The sequence below is a fragment of the Pelodiscus sinensis genome, chromosome 10, assembly GCF_052426305.1.
Source record: "Pelodiscus sinensis isolate ZL-2025 chromosome 10, ASM5242630v1, whole genome shotgun sequence".
NCBI lineage: Eukaryota > Metazoa > Chordata > Testudines > Trionychidae > Pelodiscus > Pelodiscus sinensis.
Window position 1 is genome coordinate 35,186,474 of NC_143061.1, and position 19,988 is coordinate 35,206,461.

At 45.6% G+C, this 19,988-nt stretch overlaps 1 protein-coding gene across 1 annotated transcript in view; it reads right to left on the reverse strand.

The window, feature by feature from the left end:
- The window catches only part of ATP1B3 (ATPase Na+/K+ transporting subunit beta 3), a 55,545-nt gene extending 47,691 nt beyond the window's left edge, over nt 1-7,854 (reverse strand). The window contains exon 1 of the mRNA XM_075937637.2: nt 7,584-7,854. Coding sequence (XP_075793752.1) covers nt 7,584-7,692 — 109 coding nt within the window. The 5' untranslated portion in view covers nt 7,693-7,854. The remainder of the gene's footprint in view (nt 1-7,583) is intronic.
- Nucleotides 7,855-19,988: the final 12,134 nt, after the last annotated feature.

Consider the following 19,988-nt stretch of genomic DNA (forward strand, 5'->3'; position numbering starts at 1 on the left):
TTTCCAGAAGTGGTAGTGGGTACTACAGGAGACCGAACTCAGCCTCCGACTCTATGTCTTCCGAATCAGGTTAAGGAGGTGTAGTGCTCGACAGTGCTAAGGAGATGGGCACTGGTGCCGCAAGGTGCTGGACTGGACACAGTGGCAGCCGAAGTCAATGTTGGAAGTGTGAGTGCCAGAAGAAAGAGCTGTACTAATGGCGGTGCCACTGGCCGTTAAGACATTGAATAGTGTCCCGCAGCAGGAGCCAGTGCCTGTCTGTACACTGTTGACTGTGCCAGAGCTGCGTGCTCCATATTCTGGATAAGCTCACAGGCAGCCTCAAAAGTGGAGGGGAAGGAGGTCCAGGTCCTTCTTCACTACTCCCTGTACCAGGAAATCCAATGAGCCCAGACTCAACATCCTCATGATTGGAGCCAGATTTGATGGTGCCATAGATGCGCTACTAAGGGATGCACCAGAGTACAGTGACTGGTGGCCTTCCTGGCTGAAAAGCAACCTCTGTCCAAATTGGACTTCTTGTGTGACACCAGGAACTGGGACCGGTGGTGTGCCAAGGAACTGGCCCTGGTGGGGACTGATACCAATATTCTTTATGTCCCTTTTTCCATGGTGCCAATAAGTGTGGGCATCAAGGATCTGAGTGCTAACTCCATAAGCAGGAATTTCAAGGGCTGATCTCTCACTTAGTTCTTGACCTAAAACTCCTGCAAATGCTGCACTTATTAAACTAAGAAGTTTAATTAAACTAAGTGTCCCCCACTTAAACACTTGAGGCCAGCTGTATGTGGGTTCCCTCTGGGCATAAGCATGCCACAGGAATCAAAGTGCTTAAACCCCCGCAGCATGCTCTAGGTATATGTGAACATGGATCCAAGGACATGGCTAATTGATTAACCCTCATGGTTACAAGCACACTGCCCCTCTGTGATAATGCCTCTGTATTACAGGCAACAGCGGAAGACAGGAGGAGCCAGTGCATGTGGGTCCCCCTGCACTGCTGCCTCCCACAAGCACTAGCTCTTGCAGAGCTGCCCCCCCTCCCAGCTCTACTGCCTCTGATACAGAGGATGTAGAAAGGGGGAGGGAAGGCAGGCAGTATAGCCTTATTGCTATGTTAAAATCCCATTCAAACAGCAAAATGTACAGGTTACATAGGCAAAACAGTAACACTGACTATACAAAAAAGCTGTCAAATCCATAAATGAGTTTGTTTTCAGCTATTGTAATGTTAGGTGTTACTTATAAAAGCATTAGATAGAAGTTTTCTGACCAAGATGCAGTTTAAGTTTACTTTATTCCTTTAAAAAATTTGGTGTGGAATCAGCATCAGTTTCATGTTTTTTGAAGTGCTTTGGATCTTGTGATATAAGACTGGGGGTTGGGATATTGGCTATACAGCACAGATTAATTTTTAAAGTTTCTTGTCTCCCCTTCACTTTCTATTGCAGCTCCCATGAAGCGCTCCCTGTCACTCAGTGCAACACTCAACCAATGTCTTGCTGAAATCACACATGTACCATTACATACCACTGCAGCCTCCATATGGAGTAAGGTAATTCCCATTATTTTTATGCAGTTCTGTATCCTATACAAATCATACAAATTAAAACTTTACAGAAATAACACCCTAGCAATTAATGGGAGTTGCCTTTTACCTTTTAGTCAAGGTTCAGTGATATACAATAGTAGGTGTGGAATCACCACCGGTTATATGCTGGTACATTAAATTAAACTAAAAGGAAGCTGGTGAGACAGCACTTCATGGACCTGCAACAGAAGAGAAAAAAATTAAAATTCTAGTATGAAAAGTGTACAGCCTACTCAAGGAGGCAACCATTTTTTAAAAATATTTCAATAAAGCAGGGAGTATTAAAAAGATTCATTCACCAGTGGCCTCTCATCAGGCTGCCCCATGTAACGCTTTATACATCAAGTACTCATTACACTGGTATGATCTATATCAAATAGTTAGCTTTACTAACTTTTAACATTTAAGAATTTACAGGTAAATTTATTCTGTGCAAGTTTTACCACAACTGGTCAGTTTATGACAGAGGACTGTTCTAACACTAAAAATCCATTTTGACAGAAAACTCACATTTCATGAAGTAACCAAAGTACCGTGAATTAAGAAGAATTCCAACATTTCATATTTGATTCATTGAGAAACGTACACAACATTTTTTAGAAATCAGCACGTGCGCTATGCAACAGTTTGCTAAACAATGAATACATAATTTAATGGCACTCTTTCTGCAAGTACAGAGTATGCTTATCCTAGGAGTCCTAGAGAGCTAAATACCTAGAATAAAAAAGATTATATCCCCCATGGCATTCAAAAGGTGAAAAGAACAAATAAAATTAATGGCAAACACACTAGACAATCAGAACCATCAACTGATGTTCCACTTATAGTTTGGATGGCAAGGGCAATAGAGCTTTCTTTAAATTCTGAAAACAATTAAAAGGAGTTACTGACAATGTTTCCATGAACCAAATTAGGGTTTTAGATCTATTCCTCTTTCAGGCACTGAAAATAACTACTGTCACATTCCAAGATTATAACCATATCTTTACCTTTTAGCTTATTTTAAGGTTTCTATGTATTCTTTTTCCCCATTTTTATCAGGAAATGCTAATGAATCTTGATTTGTATTTATATTTTTGTATACAATTTGCCACTGTAGAGTTACTGTTTTATTAAATGAATGCACCAATCTTAAAACAGTTCCAGATGGGACAAAATGCATACAGCAACCGATCTTCTCAACACCCTCTGGTTAAGTCACATCACCATTGTGCATCATTAACTACACTGACTTACCACAGAACAAGTTATTTCAAGACAGAAGTCAAGAGACAAAGAGTACATCTAGACTACATGCCTGTCGCCAGAGGCATGTAGATTAGGCTACCAGACATAGTAAAATGAAGCGTCGATTTAAATAATCGCCGCTTCATTTAAATTTACATGGCTGCCGCGTTGAGCCGACAAACAGCTGATCAGCTGTTTGTTGTCTCAGCGCGATAGTCTGGACGCGCACGTGTCGACATCAAAGGTATTTGTCGACCACCCAGGTAAGCCTCCTGGGATGAGGTATACCTGGGTGGTCGACAAATACCTTTGATGTAGCCACCCGCGCATCCAGACTATCGCGCTGAGCCGACAAACAGGTGATCAGCTGTTTGTCGGCTCAGTGCGACAGCCATGTAAATTTAAATGAAGCGGCGATTATTTAAATTGACGCTTCATTTTACTATGTCTGGTAGCCTAATCTACATGCCTCTGGCGACAGAGGCATGTAGTCTAGACGTACCCATAGTTCTCATCTTAGAACTAGGAAAACCCCTGCCATAAAATATAAGAACTCTCAGAACTCCCCACCTCCAAAAAGAAATCGTACAAGGAAAAGGAGGACTTGGACACAAAGTTAGGGAAAAGTCTTCAGGAATCTTCTAAGGAAGCAGTAGAAATATAGTCTATTTATTGGAACAACTCCCAAATACACACACCAATCAATTCATACATTATTCAATAGCATCCTATCTTGTCAGCCAAAAATTATGGCAATCAAGTGTCTACAATCAATACCTTAGCCTAGACAGATTCTTTAACCTGTTCGTCAGTTGAGGCTGGCAGGAATTACCAGCATTTCCCTTACTGGATGTTCTCTGCCATGGAGGAGTCCTTTGAAAGCATTGATCTAGCATAACTAGCTCCTACATATCTTCCCTCCTTGCAGCTCCTGGTTGAGGAGACATTTCAGAGTCTATAACTACACTAGAGAGAGTGTGTCTGCATTACTGTAAGCTGTCTACACGAAGGGTGGGCAAGATTCCTCTCGTGGGCCACATCTGGGCCACCAAACCATCGGATCCAGCCCATGGACAGGACTCTCAGGCACATAGCAGCTGCTGATCTAAGCACACAGCTGCTCTGTGCACCTCTCTGCTCTGGAGGAAAGGGGGAGATTCCTGTGATCTCCTGTCTCCAGCTCAATCCTCAGCTCCTACTGGCCGGAAACAACCAGCCCATAGGAGCTGAGACACTGGCCTGGGGGTTGAGCCTCCCCTTCCCAGAGCAGAGCGCCACATGGAGGGAGAAGTATGTATTTTCAAGCAGTCTGGGGCTGCAGCAGACAGGGAGCCCAGCCTGCTTTGGGGGTGCTGCAGGGCTGCTAGCTGGGAGACGCATAAGTAAACATCTCCTAGCCAGAGCCTGCCTCTGCCACCCCTGTCCCTCCCGCGCCTCAACTCCCTCCCCCAGGTCACCATCCAAACCCTTCATCTCCCTACCCCAGGTCACAACTCTCTCCCAGACCCTGTACTACCTCTTATATCCCTCTTCCAGGCTAGAATCCTCTCCTGCAGCCAGACTACCTCCCAGACCCTGCACCTGAATCCCTTGCCCCAGGTCACAACCCCTTCCTTCACCCAAACTCCCTCTCAGAACTCACACCATCTCCTGCACCCTAGTTCTTTACCTCATGCACCCTCCGGCACCACACTAGATCCCATACCTCCTCCCCAGGAAAATGTAGCACTTGACCACTTACCAAAATCTTGGAGGGGACCCCCCCACAAAAAATTATTGCCCACTCCTGGTCTAGGGCTTCTCTAAGATGGCAAGAAAAAACTCTCCTGTCAACTTAGATTAATCTAACTACAAGGAGAGGCAGTAGCTGTGATAGCAGGAGAAGCTCTCCCGCTGATACATAGCTGTCCATATTGGCATTTAGGTCAGTGTAACTAAGGACACCAAGGGGATGGCTTATTTGCATCCTAAGTTATACCCACATATGTGGTAGGTGTAGAGTAGACACAGCCAGAGGGATTGAAGGGAAGCAGTCTGGAATGGTTGCACCCTGGCTCCCAGGCAGGCTACTAAACAGCAGCCTCTCCCACCTCTCTCTCAGTTACAGCTGTTTAAAAAAGTTGCAAGTTATTTCAATTTATAATCAAATACTATTTTTTTCCTTAAAGTTATTGTCCAAAATCATACATGAATGGATGAAGATAGACTGACTACTCAAAATTTAAGGAATATTTAAGTAGCCAGCCATAACAGAGTCAATACATTAAACATGAAATATCTGAACTAAATGCCTCCATAGCTCAAAAAATGATTTGTGTGAATGCAGAGTTAAGCACTGACATCAAGGAATAATTACTTAGGAAAATTAATCTCTTTACCTATTAATTTGTTCTTTAGTAGGAGTTCAGGTAAACAACATTACATAAAAACTAATGAACTTTATATAAACTGAATTTATTCTTGAAATGGGAAAGAATCTTTATCAAGTGAGCTGGCAATAAATGCAATAAACCAACCACAACTCCAGATTAAGGTAGGTATGCTATTAAAAAAAAAAAGTTTTATAGATGGTCTCTTCCTGTACCATTATATACCAAGATAGCAGTATTACAAAGAAGCCTGCTAATAAAGTAACTTACAAACTTGAAATCATTAGATTACCAGTAAATGCTGATTTCACCCCCCCACACACATACAAGCTGCCAAAAAATCCATTGACAGATATTTACATATAAACAGCATTTTATGTTTCCTTAAAAATTTAGACTGATTAAAAGATATTTATTTTGACTTCCAAAGTTGATAATTTGTGTCTTAATAGTTATAAAGCCAATTTTTTGACTCTATTATCATTAAATAGTCATTCAACACCCACTGTCCGACACCCAACTTTTCTGCAAAAATCAAATTCTGCCAAGCCTAATCATAAACATCTTTGTTTTTCCTTAACATATGCTGAGCATTTCTAAACTACTTACAGAAGTTAATACTATCTGTTTTATTACACAAATATGCTTCTGTGATTACTTAACTACACACCCATTCATTCAACCCACACACTTTAAGAAAACCTGCTGATGGTGCGTCTAAACAGAGAAGTCACAAGACAACAGCAGAGTGGAAATTTCCTATTCCTCCTCTTCCACTTGAGTGATAGAGTATCTAGCAAAAAACCCTAAACATCAATGGTCCTGTAACACCTTAGACACTAACCAAAAAATAGAGAGATAGTATCATGAGCTATCGTGGGCACAACCCAGTATCTAGTAGGGTCTTACTTCTATCTGAATGGATAAGAGCTCACATCAGAACCAGGGCCCTCTCCTGACAGATAGGCAACCCTAGCACCACAAAGAACATATCCCATGTATGTTCTGTGTGTTACTACTCATGGAGTTTGATCTAGGCTATGGATATGTCCAGAACTGCTCAACACAATGTTGAAACTCTTGATTTTATAAGTACGGCTATTTAAATATCTTTCGGCTGTGTCAAAGTTTTAGGAGCAGGAAGAGTTATCTGAAACCAAGAAATATACACTCTCTTTGAGAATGGGAGTAATGTATTCATACTTTACATCAGGGCTGGCCAACCCTTGGCTCTCGAGCCACATGCGGCTCTTTTATCAAAGAAATGTGGCTCCTGATGGTTCTGAACTACGCACCCAGACTGTTCGTGCTGCTCACGGCCAGCAGCTCTGAGCACGCATTCCAGCGCCCAGAGGGAGAAGCATGCGGTGGCGGTGGCAGCTCCAGCTCCAACATTAGAGTGGAGCAGGGGGGAGAGTAGGGTACCTGATTTACACTGTGTTTCTTTAAAGAAAAATCAAAGGTTATTGTTTGCCAGGCTGAAGCAATTAGACGATAGTAATTTTTGTCTGAAATGTCCTGTAATGTTATTTTTATCGCTAAATTTTCTCTCTCTCTCTCTCTCTCTCTCTCTCTCAATATATAATACATGGCTCTTTGCACTCTATCCACTGCTATTTTGGCTCTTCGTCTCTAACTGGTTGGCCACCCCTACTTTACATGTATATACCACTTTACTATGAACTGTGTCAGTGATTGTAACTTAAGAATTTGCGACACTAACTTGGATTTCATCTCCTTCCTGTGCCAGCTCCCAATAGAGACAGTGGGAAAATAACCAGGAAAGGAGTGAAAACTGCACCCCAGAGGAAGGCCCCATGCACCACTGATAGGCTAGAGTTGTTCTGCCGATGAGGCGTGTGTGGGAAGCATGACATGCGCATGGGCTCCAGCACTACACGAGAAGAGAGAAGGCCCCAGGAGCGTGCAGTAACCTGCTACAGTCAGACCGCCACCAGATTCCTCCCCTCCTTCGCCTCATCCCTGACGTGGAGGAGGAGCCTGCTGAGCTTCACTGCAGCATTTACGCCGAGAGTGAATCAGCTGGAGACGTAGCGAAAGATGCTTTCCTCATCCCGCTGCCGTAGCGGCTCGCTCACCAATCCTGGCGGCCCGCTCAAACCCACCAGCCCGCCCCGAGCGGCACACGAGAGGCGGGGCGGGTGCCGCGGAACCAGCACGCGGGCTCCGAGTATCCCTCCTCCCCCGCGCGCTGTCATGTTCGGGCTATTTTTAGATCCGAACGCGGCGAAAGTAACGGCTCCCAGAGAACCGCCTCGTGCCCCCCCCACCTCTCCGCGCGCGCCCAACGGCTCCTTCGACTCTTACCTACCCCCGAAATACCAGCAACCCCTGAACTCCCCCTCCTGGCCGGGCCCCCCCCGCCAGTCCCTTACCCCAGCTCTTGGCCGTGCGCCCCAGGAACTCGCCGCTGCGCGGGTTGTACACGAACTGCCGCCACTCGGCCATGGTCTGGCTGAAGGGCTTCTTCTCCTCCTTGGACATGGCGGTGGGGCGAGGGCTCTCTGTGTCCGGGCAGCGGAGACTCCCAGCTGAACTGCGGCAGCGCCTGCTCCGAGCCGCCAAGTAACTGTCCTCCGGCGCTCGGCGGGAGGGGGAAAAAGGCCGGGTTGGTCGGAAGCAGCCGCGCTCCTCACTCCGCCTCCCGCTCCAGGGCGGGGCCCCTGAACGTCAGAATGACCCGCAGCCAATCCCCGCCTGCGTTGTCTCAACGCTGCCCCCTGGCAGCCAGAAGGAGAAAAGCAGCTGGGAGAGCGGCGCCTACATCTCCCATGGTTCAGTGGGGCTGCTCTGACGCAACAGCTCAGGCAGACCTCAAGAGCTGCCTTGGACCGCCCCATGCCGTGCACGCATCACATTGATCCGGACAGAGGAAGGGGCTGTGGGACCCAGGGGCCTGGGTGGCGGGGGAAGGGAAACAGAAACTGACCTGGCATCGGTTTTAAGTCAGCATAGAAGCTGCCCTTTATCAGCAACCCTGAAAATAAGTTTCTCTGGTAGGGGATCTGTTTTGAGTCAGGAGCCAGAGACCCACAGAAAAATCAGTCTGGGACCACAAGAGAAGCAAAAAAAAAAAAAAAAAAAAAAAAAAAGCAAGCATCCCTGACTTAAGAAGGAGAGAGACTCCTTGCATTCCTCTCGCACACCAGAGCCTAGGGGGAATGGGCTTAGTAAGTTTTATGTGCTCTAATGCTATGGGGGGGAAAACCCTGATCTTTGGGGGGGCAGATCCAGGCGAGACAGGAGCCACATCCAGCCCCCTGATCTTGAGGTTCTCTGCCCCTGTTCTAGAAGCCCAGTTGGAATCAAGTACAACTGTTATCTCCTCGACTTCATATATGTACTCAGGGTCGCTGGTGCAAACCCACTGACAGCTAATGGAGTTGCATAGCTGTCATATCAGGGCATAGTGTTGTCTGCAAACTTTCTTTCTGATATAGATAAAGCTAATAATAATAAAAAAAACCAACCCAGCAACCTGAAACCGAGCCCAGAGAGCAGTTCAATAGTTGTGTGCAGGGGTGAGGGGGTATTTTACTTACAAACTTTTGGAATCTATGCTAGACATAAACAGACTAAGTAAATTCTTGGATCTGGATTTTTAATACGCCAGTCATCTGAAGAGGTGGGTTGTTGAAAGCTCACGATACCATACATGTTTTATTAGTCTTTAAGGTGCTAGACTATTCATTGTTTTTCAAGTTTTTCCAGTTACAGACTAACTCAGTTACCCCTCTGAAACTTCAGGGTCCTGAGCAGCTCCAGGGGGCCACCTGTGTGCTTTTGTATTATGTGTTGTGATATTCCTATTTAGGGCCCCCAATGGGCTAGTCCTGCCTCTGAAACTGTACTTATTTGATATGGAAATCTATGAAAGATTGACATGGGAGCCACCATAACCATTTTAATAAAATCATTTTCTGAGGCGACTTGCACTTTAAGGATACGTCTACACAGTAGTTCTATGTCAGGATAATGCCCATTGTCACAAAACAGCGTTCTGCACATCTTAACAGCATGCCTGTTATTTCGAAATACATTTGAAATAATGGGTGTCTTATTCCGGCTTCCTGTATCTTTAACATTTTATGTTTTTCTGCAATATCTAATGGCATTCTTAATGAATGCTTGAATCAGAAGTGCCTATTAATAGATCCTGTGAGATGCAAAACTTTTTTGATACGGTGTTAGTGGAAGGTAGCTTTTTATGTACTATTCATCAGGAAATTCACTGTACTGTATAAGCCACTGGAATAAATTGTTGCTTATTAGAATTTATTAATTTAAGTGTTAAAGTATGTATTGTAGTCTGCCTTGGCTAGGAGGTGTCATTGACTTCTTAATCTAAACAATATATTCCTTAATTAAAACAATATACAGTGCACCCAGATACTTTGTTGATATATGCCTCATAATAGAATTACAAATAAAAGGTTTAATCAGCTGGCATGTGAGATGCACTTAACAGCTCTTGAGTATTGTTATTTAAAAGCATTTTAATAATAATTTGTGGGTAATATTGCCATTCAACAAGAGGCAGATCCTGTGAAATGTTAAAACACCTTGAATTCCCATTGACTTCAAATGTAATTAAGAATGCTCAGCATCTTTCAGGAATGGGCCTTAAAGGCATCTGTTAGCAGGATTATTCTTATTCAACTGGAACACTGCTACATTCAGAGAAGTGCTGAGATATTCATAAAGAAGCTCACACTTCTCTAATAATTTGAGATAACATGACATTGACTTTGAGAATGAATCATTGTGTTTAGAAATCAGCTTCCTTTCACCTAAATTATTGTGCTAGAGGAAGTTTGCAATATGAGTGCTTCTGAAAATAGAAAATGAGTCAGGGTTTCCCCAAAGCCAGAAAGTGTGGCAGCTCCACCATTTTGTCATCATCTGCTTCCATGATGGAAACCTTCACCTTTAATTTGGTATTCAATATTGCACTACTCTTATGGAAAACTCCTATGGAACTGAATAGAAAATTATTTTTAAAAAGAAACTATAGGCACATTAATCACCCTACAGCATTTAATAGAGAATTATAATTGTTCTGGATAACTATAGAATTAAAAAAAATATATCATAGAAAGGATTTGATCCACTATTTCAGTTCTATAAGCTTTTTTCTAAAAGGACAAAAAAACAAAAATAATCTACAAGATTTTAAAATTACATTTCCTAACTTAGTTTGCTTCAGGGGCAGTACTTAAAGAAGACTGAAAAGAGACCTTTCATATTATCTTGGAAGGAGGCTTGCTAATAGTGCCTCTTACCTTTGCATCATTACAAAAAGAATATGATTACAACATGTGGACATTAAGATTCCACCAGACAATGCCTTTCCACAATCAGTAATGTAACCATGCTGCAGTGACCATAGGGAGATTCTGTTGTTCCCTTTAGTATAGAGGGAGGAGACTTTCACAGTCCCCAGAGAAGTGCCCCATGCTGAGACAGACTGTTCAAAATTGGGACAGAAGGGCGGTTCACAGTAATAATATCACAGAAGAATAACTTTTGCTGGTTAAGCAGCAATGGCAGAGGAATAGAGGAAGGCAGACCTAAAAAAGGGTGGTTGAGCAAGCACAGGAGACAGAGAACTATATATGGTATGCTAACTCCAAAAATCTGTACAAGGAAATCTCTGTCTTGAATTTGACAGCAAAATGCAACTATCCCTATTTGCCCCTCAAGTAATTATTGAGGAGAGTGGAATTATTTTTATTGTTAAATAATTAAGCAGCACTCTTTGCCATTACAGATAAATCAGTTCCCTGGGTGAATTCCAGTTAAGGCTACTACTGTATACTCTCATTAAGCAGAGTATATTGTATTTTAAAACACTGTTTGTTATGGTTTTCATTTTCAAAGCTTCAAAGAATGTACCCTATTCATTATCCTTAAGAATTCAAATTACAGAATAACACTGCATAGACAAAAGTCCAACTCAGCTTTTCATAGTCCACTTTCTAGATATAGAAATAAGCCCTTGAAATGGATTTCAGGTGATTCTGTAAATTAAAAGTAAGTAATGAATTGCTGATGCTATATAATTAAAAGTCAATAAATCCAAGTAGTAATTACTGGCCAGAACTTGGACCTGAAAACCTCTGTACTTTAAGAAACTTCAGACCTGACTCTAGAAACTTTGCCATTGGCTTCATTTCTAAAACACTTTTACCAGGCAGATTTATTACAACAATACAATTTCTATTGCATTTTTTTTAAAGAAATGCAACAAATTTATACTGCATTCTGGATAAGGAAAATTTTAATTATTGAAATCACGTTACCATTTTTCTTCAGCTACACGAATACCTGTCGTCTTCTGTATTCTATACACTTTTCATACCACTTGTATTATATAAATAAGAGATTTTTCAGGTACTATAGGAATAAGTGCCTAAGAGGAAACTAATTTAATTAGATTTTAAAATTATCCAAGGATCCCAGGAAATAAACCCCAACAATAAATGTATAAAAGAGAAAATTTCTTTTAAGATTAGAAGACAATCTAGAATTTGTAAACATTGAAGAAAGTTAGAACCGCTTGTTCTGTTTCACTAATTGTGAAAAAAAAATCTTAATGTGACATAAAAGTTTTGCAACTTCTGGACCATTTGCTTTCCATTTCCTAAATCATAATGGTCAGTTCTTAGTTACTGTAAACTCATCTAGTAAATTTAACTGAATTTAAAATATCCTTCTCACATTTCTCACCTCTTACTCACCATCGGAAGTCATAGAGAGAGACAGGCCGCAAAGGTAGTAAGAAGGGATGGTAAAGATTTGAGAAACATTACAGAGAGAAAGACTTCTAAGGAACTTTATATTGCTGTCTGTTTGGCTCCAACCCACTGCATCATGCTTAGTTTAAACTTGCAGTCACTGGGACCACTCATGCATTTAAAGTTAAGCAAGTGTTCAGTGCTTTGCTGTATCAGGGCCTTTCTCTCTTTGCCCCTTTAACCTGAAATAAACATATTCTGGACCTAAATATACATGATTGTGCCACTGGAAATAAAAAGTCTTAGCCAGAAGTGCAATGCGTGGGTCTTTAATGTGCACATTGAGTAAACAACTCTCTTCAGAAAAACAAATACAGAAAGTTCATTGTACTAAATTCATTTTTCTTATAAGCATGAAAGGCTACAATAGTCCCTCTAATTTTTGTTGTGTTGGTATCAGGGAATTTAGATGTTATTCAAAGACTATGTTTACACTATCACTTACATTGACAAAACCTGTCATTCAGGGGTGTGAAAAAATACACTTGTTAGTTCTGCATTGCCTTATTTAACTGGAGATTAGTAGCAACATTCATTATCTGCTATCTAGAAAAACATAAGAGAAAAGGCTCTAAATTGTTTTCCTGGTTTGCTTTAGATTAGGGATTATTTGCAAGTTTATTTTTTCTTCTTTAAACAAGCTCAGTAACATTTCCTGTCTACTATTGTTAGCTTTTTCATTGTTCATTTAAAATAATGGCCATTATAGGATGATTGCTATTTTTTCCCTTACAGGAAGATCATGGGAACAGAAGACAATTAATGGCTATTCATACAACACAATTAATCCATTTGTTCTCATTACCAGCCATGATGGATGTTGAAAGCCGCATAAATCCTGTATTAAAAGAGTCATAGAATTAGGACTATGACTTGTCAGATTGCGCCAGCTTGAGTGATTCCTAGCCCCTTCCCCCCATGTCATCCTCTTCACATCCTCTCTGAGGGGATGGTATTATCAGATTGCCCCCAACAGTTCTATGACTGTTAGTAGAACAGATCTCCAGTGATTGGAGCTATGGGACACTTAAGAGTGGTTCTCAAACTTTTTGGCCTGTGGTCCACCTGACACAATGCAAACCTTTCTGTGGACCACTATGGTTAACGGAAACTCACTATTAATTACATAATTACACCCAAGCCATTGTGCTACAGCTAGGGAGAACAGTCTAGACGTAGCCTAAGGTGCTACAGGTCTACTCGTTTTTAAAGCCTAGGCATAAACGATAGAATAACTGAATCCTCACCAATTGGTGGATCCATTACTGATACATTGAACTAACCTGATTTTTTTCCCACTTATTTCAGAGGCAAAAGCACTCTTCATATACATTTATTTTTTTAAATGCAATTAAGCTGTCTTTATCCTTTCAAAATAAAAACAGAGCAAATGAAGACTTGAAGCATAGAAAAATGTTATATTCAATTGCAAACACAGATATAGCCTTCAGTTGGAAAAAGAGCAACACACAAAACCCTCAGCCTTCATCTTTTTGAAGAAAACAATTATTCTTGTAAGAGCTCAGTTGTGATGTACTTCTAATGAGTCTGGATTTCAGTCTCTGCTCAGATATTTGAAAGGGTTAGTCCATATGTTTTATGGACAGGGATGATTTTGGTAATACTACCAATTTTGCATTACTCCTTTGCCCCATGAGTGTTCATTTGATGTCTAACACAGGAGAAGGAGTTGTTTTGTGGTAAGAAAGCTCTTTGTTGACAGTAGTCGGATTTTCACAGACCAGGTCAGGCCAGAGTATATTCAGGGCAATTCACTTGTATATTATTATAGATCAAAGTGACTGTTGAAAGTAAAAGTGTGTTTAGACTTCATAAAACTAATGGAACATCACTTGCATTATTTTGTAGCCTATTAAAATGTATTAGCAAACATTACATTGTAAATGCCCCATAATCAAATAACCCATCAAAAAGCCTTGTGAAATGCTAATGAAGGACTTTATCAGAAAAAGTACAGACTTCAAAGCCCATGGCCATTGTTTATGATGACCAGAAATCAGAGACTCAAAATGCATTACTCATTTATCTCATCAAAGGAAAAGCCCATGTGGGTGGTTACGTTGTCAGCTTGTGTTCTATCAGAAGCTATAAATAAGGACTCAAAAAAAATCCTTTATCTCTATTTGGACTCTTAGAGCAGGGTTGGGGGACATTTTTTGGGTCAGGGGCCACTGACCCATGGAAAAATCTGTTTGGGGCCACAGAAGAATGAGAAACAAAAAATCCAAACAACCAACCAACCAAACACCCCCCCATACACACACACACACACACAAAACAAACCCCAAAGACATTCCGAACAAAAAAAGCCACCAGGGTTCCACTTACACTCCAGGGCCCTGTGAGGGGGCTTGCCAAGGCCCCCAGAGCCGAATTAACTCTTCTGAGGGCCTGGGGCTAGTAGATTTTGTGGGGCTCTCTAGGCTTTGGGGTGGGGCCAAAAATGTGGGGTTCAGTGTGTGGAAGGGGACTGCCAAGGAGCAAGCTGCAGGTGGGAGTGCACGGTCTTGGAAGGAGGTAGGGTACAGGAGTAAAGTGGGGGTTTAGGCAAGAGATAGGGCACAGGAGTGAGGTGGGGTGAGGTTGTGGCATCTAGGTGGGAGATAGGGTGCATGAGATGGCTCAGAGTGGGGCTGTGTGACCTGGGAAGGAAGGAGGGTGCAGGAGGGGTACTGTAAGTCAACCTATTGAGTCTTTATTGTGACCTTTGTAATACTGAAGTTTTCTTCTTTCCTTTGCTTTAAAATTTGACCGATAGTTCTCTCCTACACAAAGTTTGAGGCGGGCATAGATTACCTATTTCCTTATTCCACACCCTGTGCTACAGCTGGTGTAGCACATGAGGCTTCAGTAAGATAATGGATGCACACTGAATGTTGAATCATCTGAGACAGTGTTCTTTCATCCAGCACCTTTCAATAACCATGTTTTTAATCACATCCCACAATAAAGTAAACATTCTGATGTAGTTTTTTTAAGGACAGACGAGGAGAGAACAAAAGAGATGATGAGGTTTATACTGAACTCAGCAAAAGCAAGCTTTGTTGGTTGAAGAAGTTCAAGGACACTTTCCCATCACTTGATTTGACAAAGATTCTAGATTAGGCATCTCTGATTCAGAGGCCAGCATGTTTTATGGCTTGAGGTACAAATGAGAATCAATGGCACTTTACAGATAACTCTGAGCAGCATGTGTCCTCTTGCCCTGCCAGTGACTCCACCGCACTGTCTTTCTGTGAAAAACAAAGATTGGGATGGCAGTCCACTGCTTGTCCTGCCTGAATATGTGGATGGATTCATAGATAGGTTTCTTCCCATAGAAAAATAACTTCAAAAGATGAGGTTAAGAGCTTAAATTCAGATCTTTATTAGACACTAAAAATCATGGTCTTAATAATGGCATTTGATTTATGGCTTATTAAAACAGCCAGTAACCCACCCTCCCTGTTTAGTCTTATGGCTGCAAAGGTGTCAACAGGCCACTTCACTTGAATGGTCTTTTACAAGGTATGTGAAATACTTACCTTAAACAATCTGTTCCATCTTGTGACACTCAAATTCCTTTCCCAGACCCAGTGGTCCTGGAACCCCTTTAATAGCAGGGGGAGCTGAAACCCAGCCCCCTTACCCATGTCTGCGCACCCCCACTCTTGTTGGGACTGGGAGTAATATCATGTCTCCAGCAGGGGGGACCCAGACATGGGTAATTGGGCCAAGGCTGGGGTCAGGCACAGGGCCAGGAGTAAAGCCCCAGGAGCAGGATCCTGGGCCCACAGCCAGGAAGTGGGGCTGGCAGCCAGGACCCGAGCTCCAGGCACAGGGCCAGTGACAGGGAGTGGGATGGCAGCCAGGAACTGAGGCAGGGAATGGTGCCCTGGGTGTGGGGCCAGTGGCCAGAGCCCCACATAAAACCTACACATGATGGAGCAACTCTTCCCCTATCTGTTAGTTTCTATACCTCTGCCGAGACCTGAAGATAAGCCCTGTGTACCGTGAAAACTTGTCTTTCTCACAAGCAGAAACTGATCCAATGAAAGATACTCCCTCGCCCACCTTGTCTTTAATATTCTGGGACAAAGAAAGCTATAATTGTTCCCATAGGTTATGTCTAGACTGCAGCCTTCTTTTGGAAGAACCTTTTTTCGGAAGAGATCTTCTGAAAAAACTTCTTCCGAAGGTGTGCTTCCACACACAGAAGCATATCGAAAAAGTGATGCACTTCGTCAAAAGATAGCGTCCACACTGATGGAATGCTCTCTTGCATAAAAGGCCACCCGGAACCAGTTCAGGCAGAGCTTTAGGTCACCAGTTGCTCCCGAGTGCTGGTGCTGGAGCTTTGCAGAGACATGCACTTAAAGGGACCCCCCTGGGCAGCCGTTTCTCTGTTTCTGCTGCGTACTTGCCTACCTCCTCGAGAGACAGCAAAGCTCTCGCAGTGCCTGCTGTGGTTGCCCTGGTTTTTTGGATGTCACAGCTTTTCTCTTGGGGCCCGGGAGCCGGAGCTGCCCCAGGGCATGCGATGGCCCCACACAGCCATGCTGCAGTTTTTGCAGCGCTTTGTGCCAGCTGCCTTCTTGGCCCTGACCAAGCTTGACCCAGATCTCATTCTGGGGACCCTCTCCCTGGGTGCAGGAACTACCTTCACATCCCAATGTGGAGAGGTGTTTTTGGGGGCTCGACATCAGTTTGGACTGGTGGGACCAGCTGGTCATGGAGTAGAGGAACAACCAGCAGTGGCTCCAAAACTTCTGCATGCAGAAGGCCACCTTTTTGGAGCTATGTGTCTGGCTTGCCCCTCCCTCCAGAAACGCGACACCCACCTGCGGCCCACCATTTCCCTGGAGAAGTGGGTCGCAATCGCCCTCTGGAAGCTTGCCACCCCCGACAGCTACCAGTCGGTGGGCAACCATTTCAGCGTGGGGAAATCCACCGTCAGGGCCCTCCTCACGGAGGTAAGGCACTCTGGAGCTGCAGTCCCTCGGGGGGGGGGGGGGGGGGGAGAGTCCTGGAAAAGAGGGACCCTCAGGAAAGGGGGTTTGGGAGGTGCTGTGGGTGAGGGAAGCCCCGTCCCCAAGGGGAGGCGGTTGTGCCATCCTGCCCTCACACAGCCCTGTTGCTCGGGGGTGGCCTCACACGGAGTGGCTCCTGGAGTGTTAAAGAGGGGGAGGGGAGCAGAGGGAGGCGGGCACCGCCCAAGGGTTCAGGCACCCCTCTCTCATTCTCTGTTTTGTCTGTTTGTTTGTGTCTTTCTTAGGGTTCCCAGATGGTCTCCCAAAAAATACCGGACACCCGGAATTTTTTAGTCAAGAAAAAAAAAAAGGAACACAGGATAAATGGCGATCGCAACCCCGCCTCCCAGCTGGGACTCTCAGGCTGGGAGGCGGGGCCACAATCGGCACTGGGAGCCTGCAGGGGCGGACTCCCAGCCACTCTCCCCACCCCCGCCAGGCTTCTGCACAATCACAGGCTCCCAGCACCGATGGTGGCCCTGCCTCCCAGCTTGGGTGTCCCAGCTGGGAGGCGGGACTGCGATCACCACTCTGGGCACTTCAGAAGCCTAGCCGGGGTGGGGGTAGTGGCTGGGAGTGGGGAGTGGGGCTCATAACTTGGAGGAGGAGGAAGGCTCATAACCTGCAGGGGGTGGGGGGCAGCTAGATATGCTACCTCGGGCGCGGGGATCTCATCGGAGGAGGTTGGGTGAGTCTGAGGACCACAGGGGTGTGGGCAGGAGGGGGAACTGAAGGGGGGCAGGGATGGTGGGGGGGGCAGGGGAAGGAGGCATGGCCATCACCTGGGGAAGGAGCAGAGGCATCATATGGAGGGCAGCCAGAGGTGGAATGGGCATAGCGGGGAGGCAGGAGGGTGGAAGCCAAGAGCAGCAACATCAGATGGTGTGCCAGCATCCACGACATGACAACACACATGCTATCACACTGCTGCATGAGCTGGTCCCATGCACAGTTCTGCCACTCAGAGACTTTGCGTCTCTTCTGTACCAGGGTCTGCTGCATGTCTTGCAGGACGCTAACATGCTGGCGCATGAGGTCTTCCTGGATCCCTGGCATGCCTTTAGGTCCCCTGGCTCTGGTGGCTAGCTCTGGTGGTGTGGCTTGCCCCTCAGTCCAGGCTGATCCGGTTGTGGAGAACACGAAGAGGGAGAAGCGGTCAGTCATCCATGTACACACTGTCCCAGAGGCCATGCCCTTCTCTGTGAGCAGCGACCAACAGTCCTTGGGGCAGAGGAGGGGGATGTCCCATGAGCAAGGCCATGTGTGGGCCATGCCTGAAAGGGGCCCTGAGGTGCCCAGGCAGGGCCAGACTGAGGCAGGGGCGAGCCGGGTAGCTGCCCAGGGCGCCAACCGATGGGAGGCACCTGATGGCAGCTGTAAGGGGTTCGCGGCGTCCCTTACTGCTGCCATCAGTGCTGCATGCCCGGCTCCCGCAGCGCCAGCCCCACAGTGCCAGCCAGCAGTGCCCTTCCCCCCACAGCCACGGGGCCCTGCATGGCCTGGTGCGTGCGCCAGCAGCACTGGCCGGGCCGGGCTGGGCAGCACATGCACCGTGTGCCCCAGGGGTGGGCCCTGGGCGCCAAAAGGGCTCAGGCCAGCCCTGTGCCCAGGGGACCGAGTTGTCTGCTTCCCAACACCCCCACCCCCTAGTCCATGGACAAACAGTCAAGGGAAGTGTCCAGCCACAGTGGGATCCCCTCATGGGCAGCAGATGAGCCAGGAGCAGCCTGGCCCTCCCTGGTGTCCGCACACACACCTGCGGCTGGCAGAGCTGCCTGTGGGAGCAGGTGGTGCCTCGCACATGCAGACATGCCCGTGTGCTGTGTGCAGCACTCCTTGGTGTGTCTGAGATCGGGCCTGTGCCCTTGTGGCTAGCCTGCTTCCAGCTGTGGCAGGTTCTATGAGCCTCCTCCTCATCCCCATGGCAGGATCCTATCCATGCTCAGGGTCTGCCTGCTGCACACTAACACTTCCATGGGCGCGAACCACAGCACGATGTCCAGCCCGAGCAACACTTGCACCCAGTCCCCTGTGTGCTAGCCTTTCCCACCCTGTGTGTGTGACAGACTAATACCACGCACCTAAAGATCCCTCCCTGGCGTCCAATGAGGCCTGGAAGACATCCTGGCTCACAGGAACCAGCTCCAGGGACAGGGTCACGGTTTCCATCTCCTCTTCCTCTTCCGGTTGGCCCTGGTCCTCCTGCTCCTCCTCTGCTGTGACCTCCGTCCGAGTGATGACAGGAGTATGGAGGCCGGAGTCTACCACACCAGGTGGGGAAGACGTTTCCCCACCCCTCAGGATCTGGTGCAGCTCATCAAAGGAAGGGCAGGTATGGAGTCCTGCCTCTGAGCGCGAGCCGCACTCTCTGGCCTGGACATATCCCTGGCAGAGCTCTTTCACCTTACTCCAGACCTGTTCCAAGGTCCAGGGTAGGAGTCTGCGCTCCGCCAAGTACTCAGCTATGCACTCGAATATCTCAGTATTGTGGTGTTTGGAGAGGAGATCCTGCAATGTCTCTTCCTTGCCCCACAGCTCAAGGAGGGACAGGATTTCAGCTCCAGACCAGGAGGGTACCCGCCTCTTGGTCCCCTGGGTGGGTCATGGGACTGCTCCCTGCCTGGGCCAAGGCAAGGCCTGTGGCAGGGAGAGCCACACGGTGAGGTGATGCTCTCAGGCCAGCTTCCTGCCACAAGGCTTGTCCAGGGTGCCTGCAGCTTTAAGAGGGGCCAGGAGACAGGAACTATAGAATCCCAATTAATTTAGAGGGAATGTCCACGAGGGCACCTGTGTTATTTTCTGGAGGCCTCTTCTTTAGAAAAAAACACTCCTCTCCATCCACAAATGCCTTTTTCCAAAAGACCTCTTTCAGAAGAAGGCTTCTTCCTTGTAGAAAGAGGATTACCAACTCCGGAAAACCCCCTCTGTTTTTTCTACAGCCTCTCTACGAGTT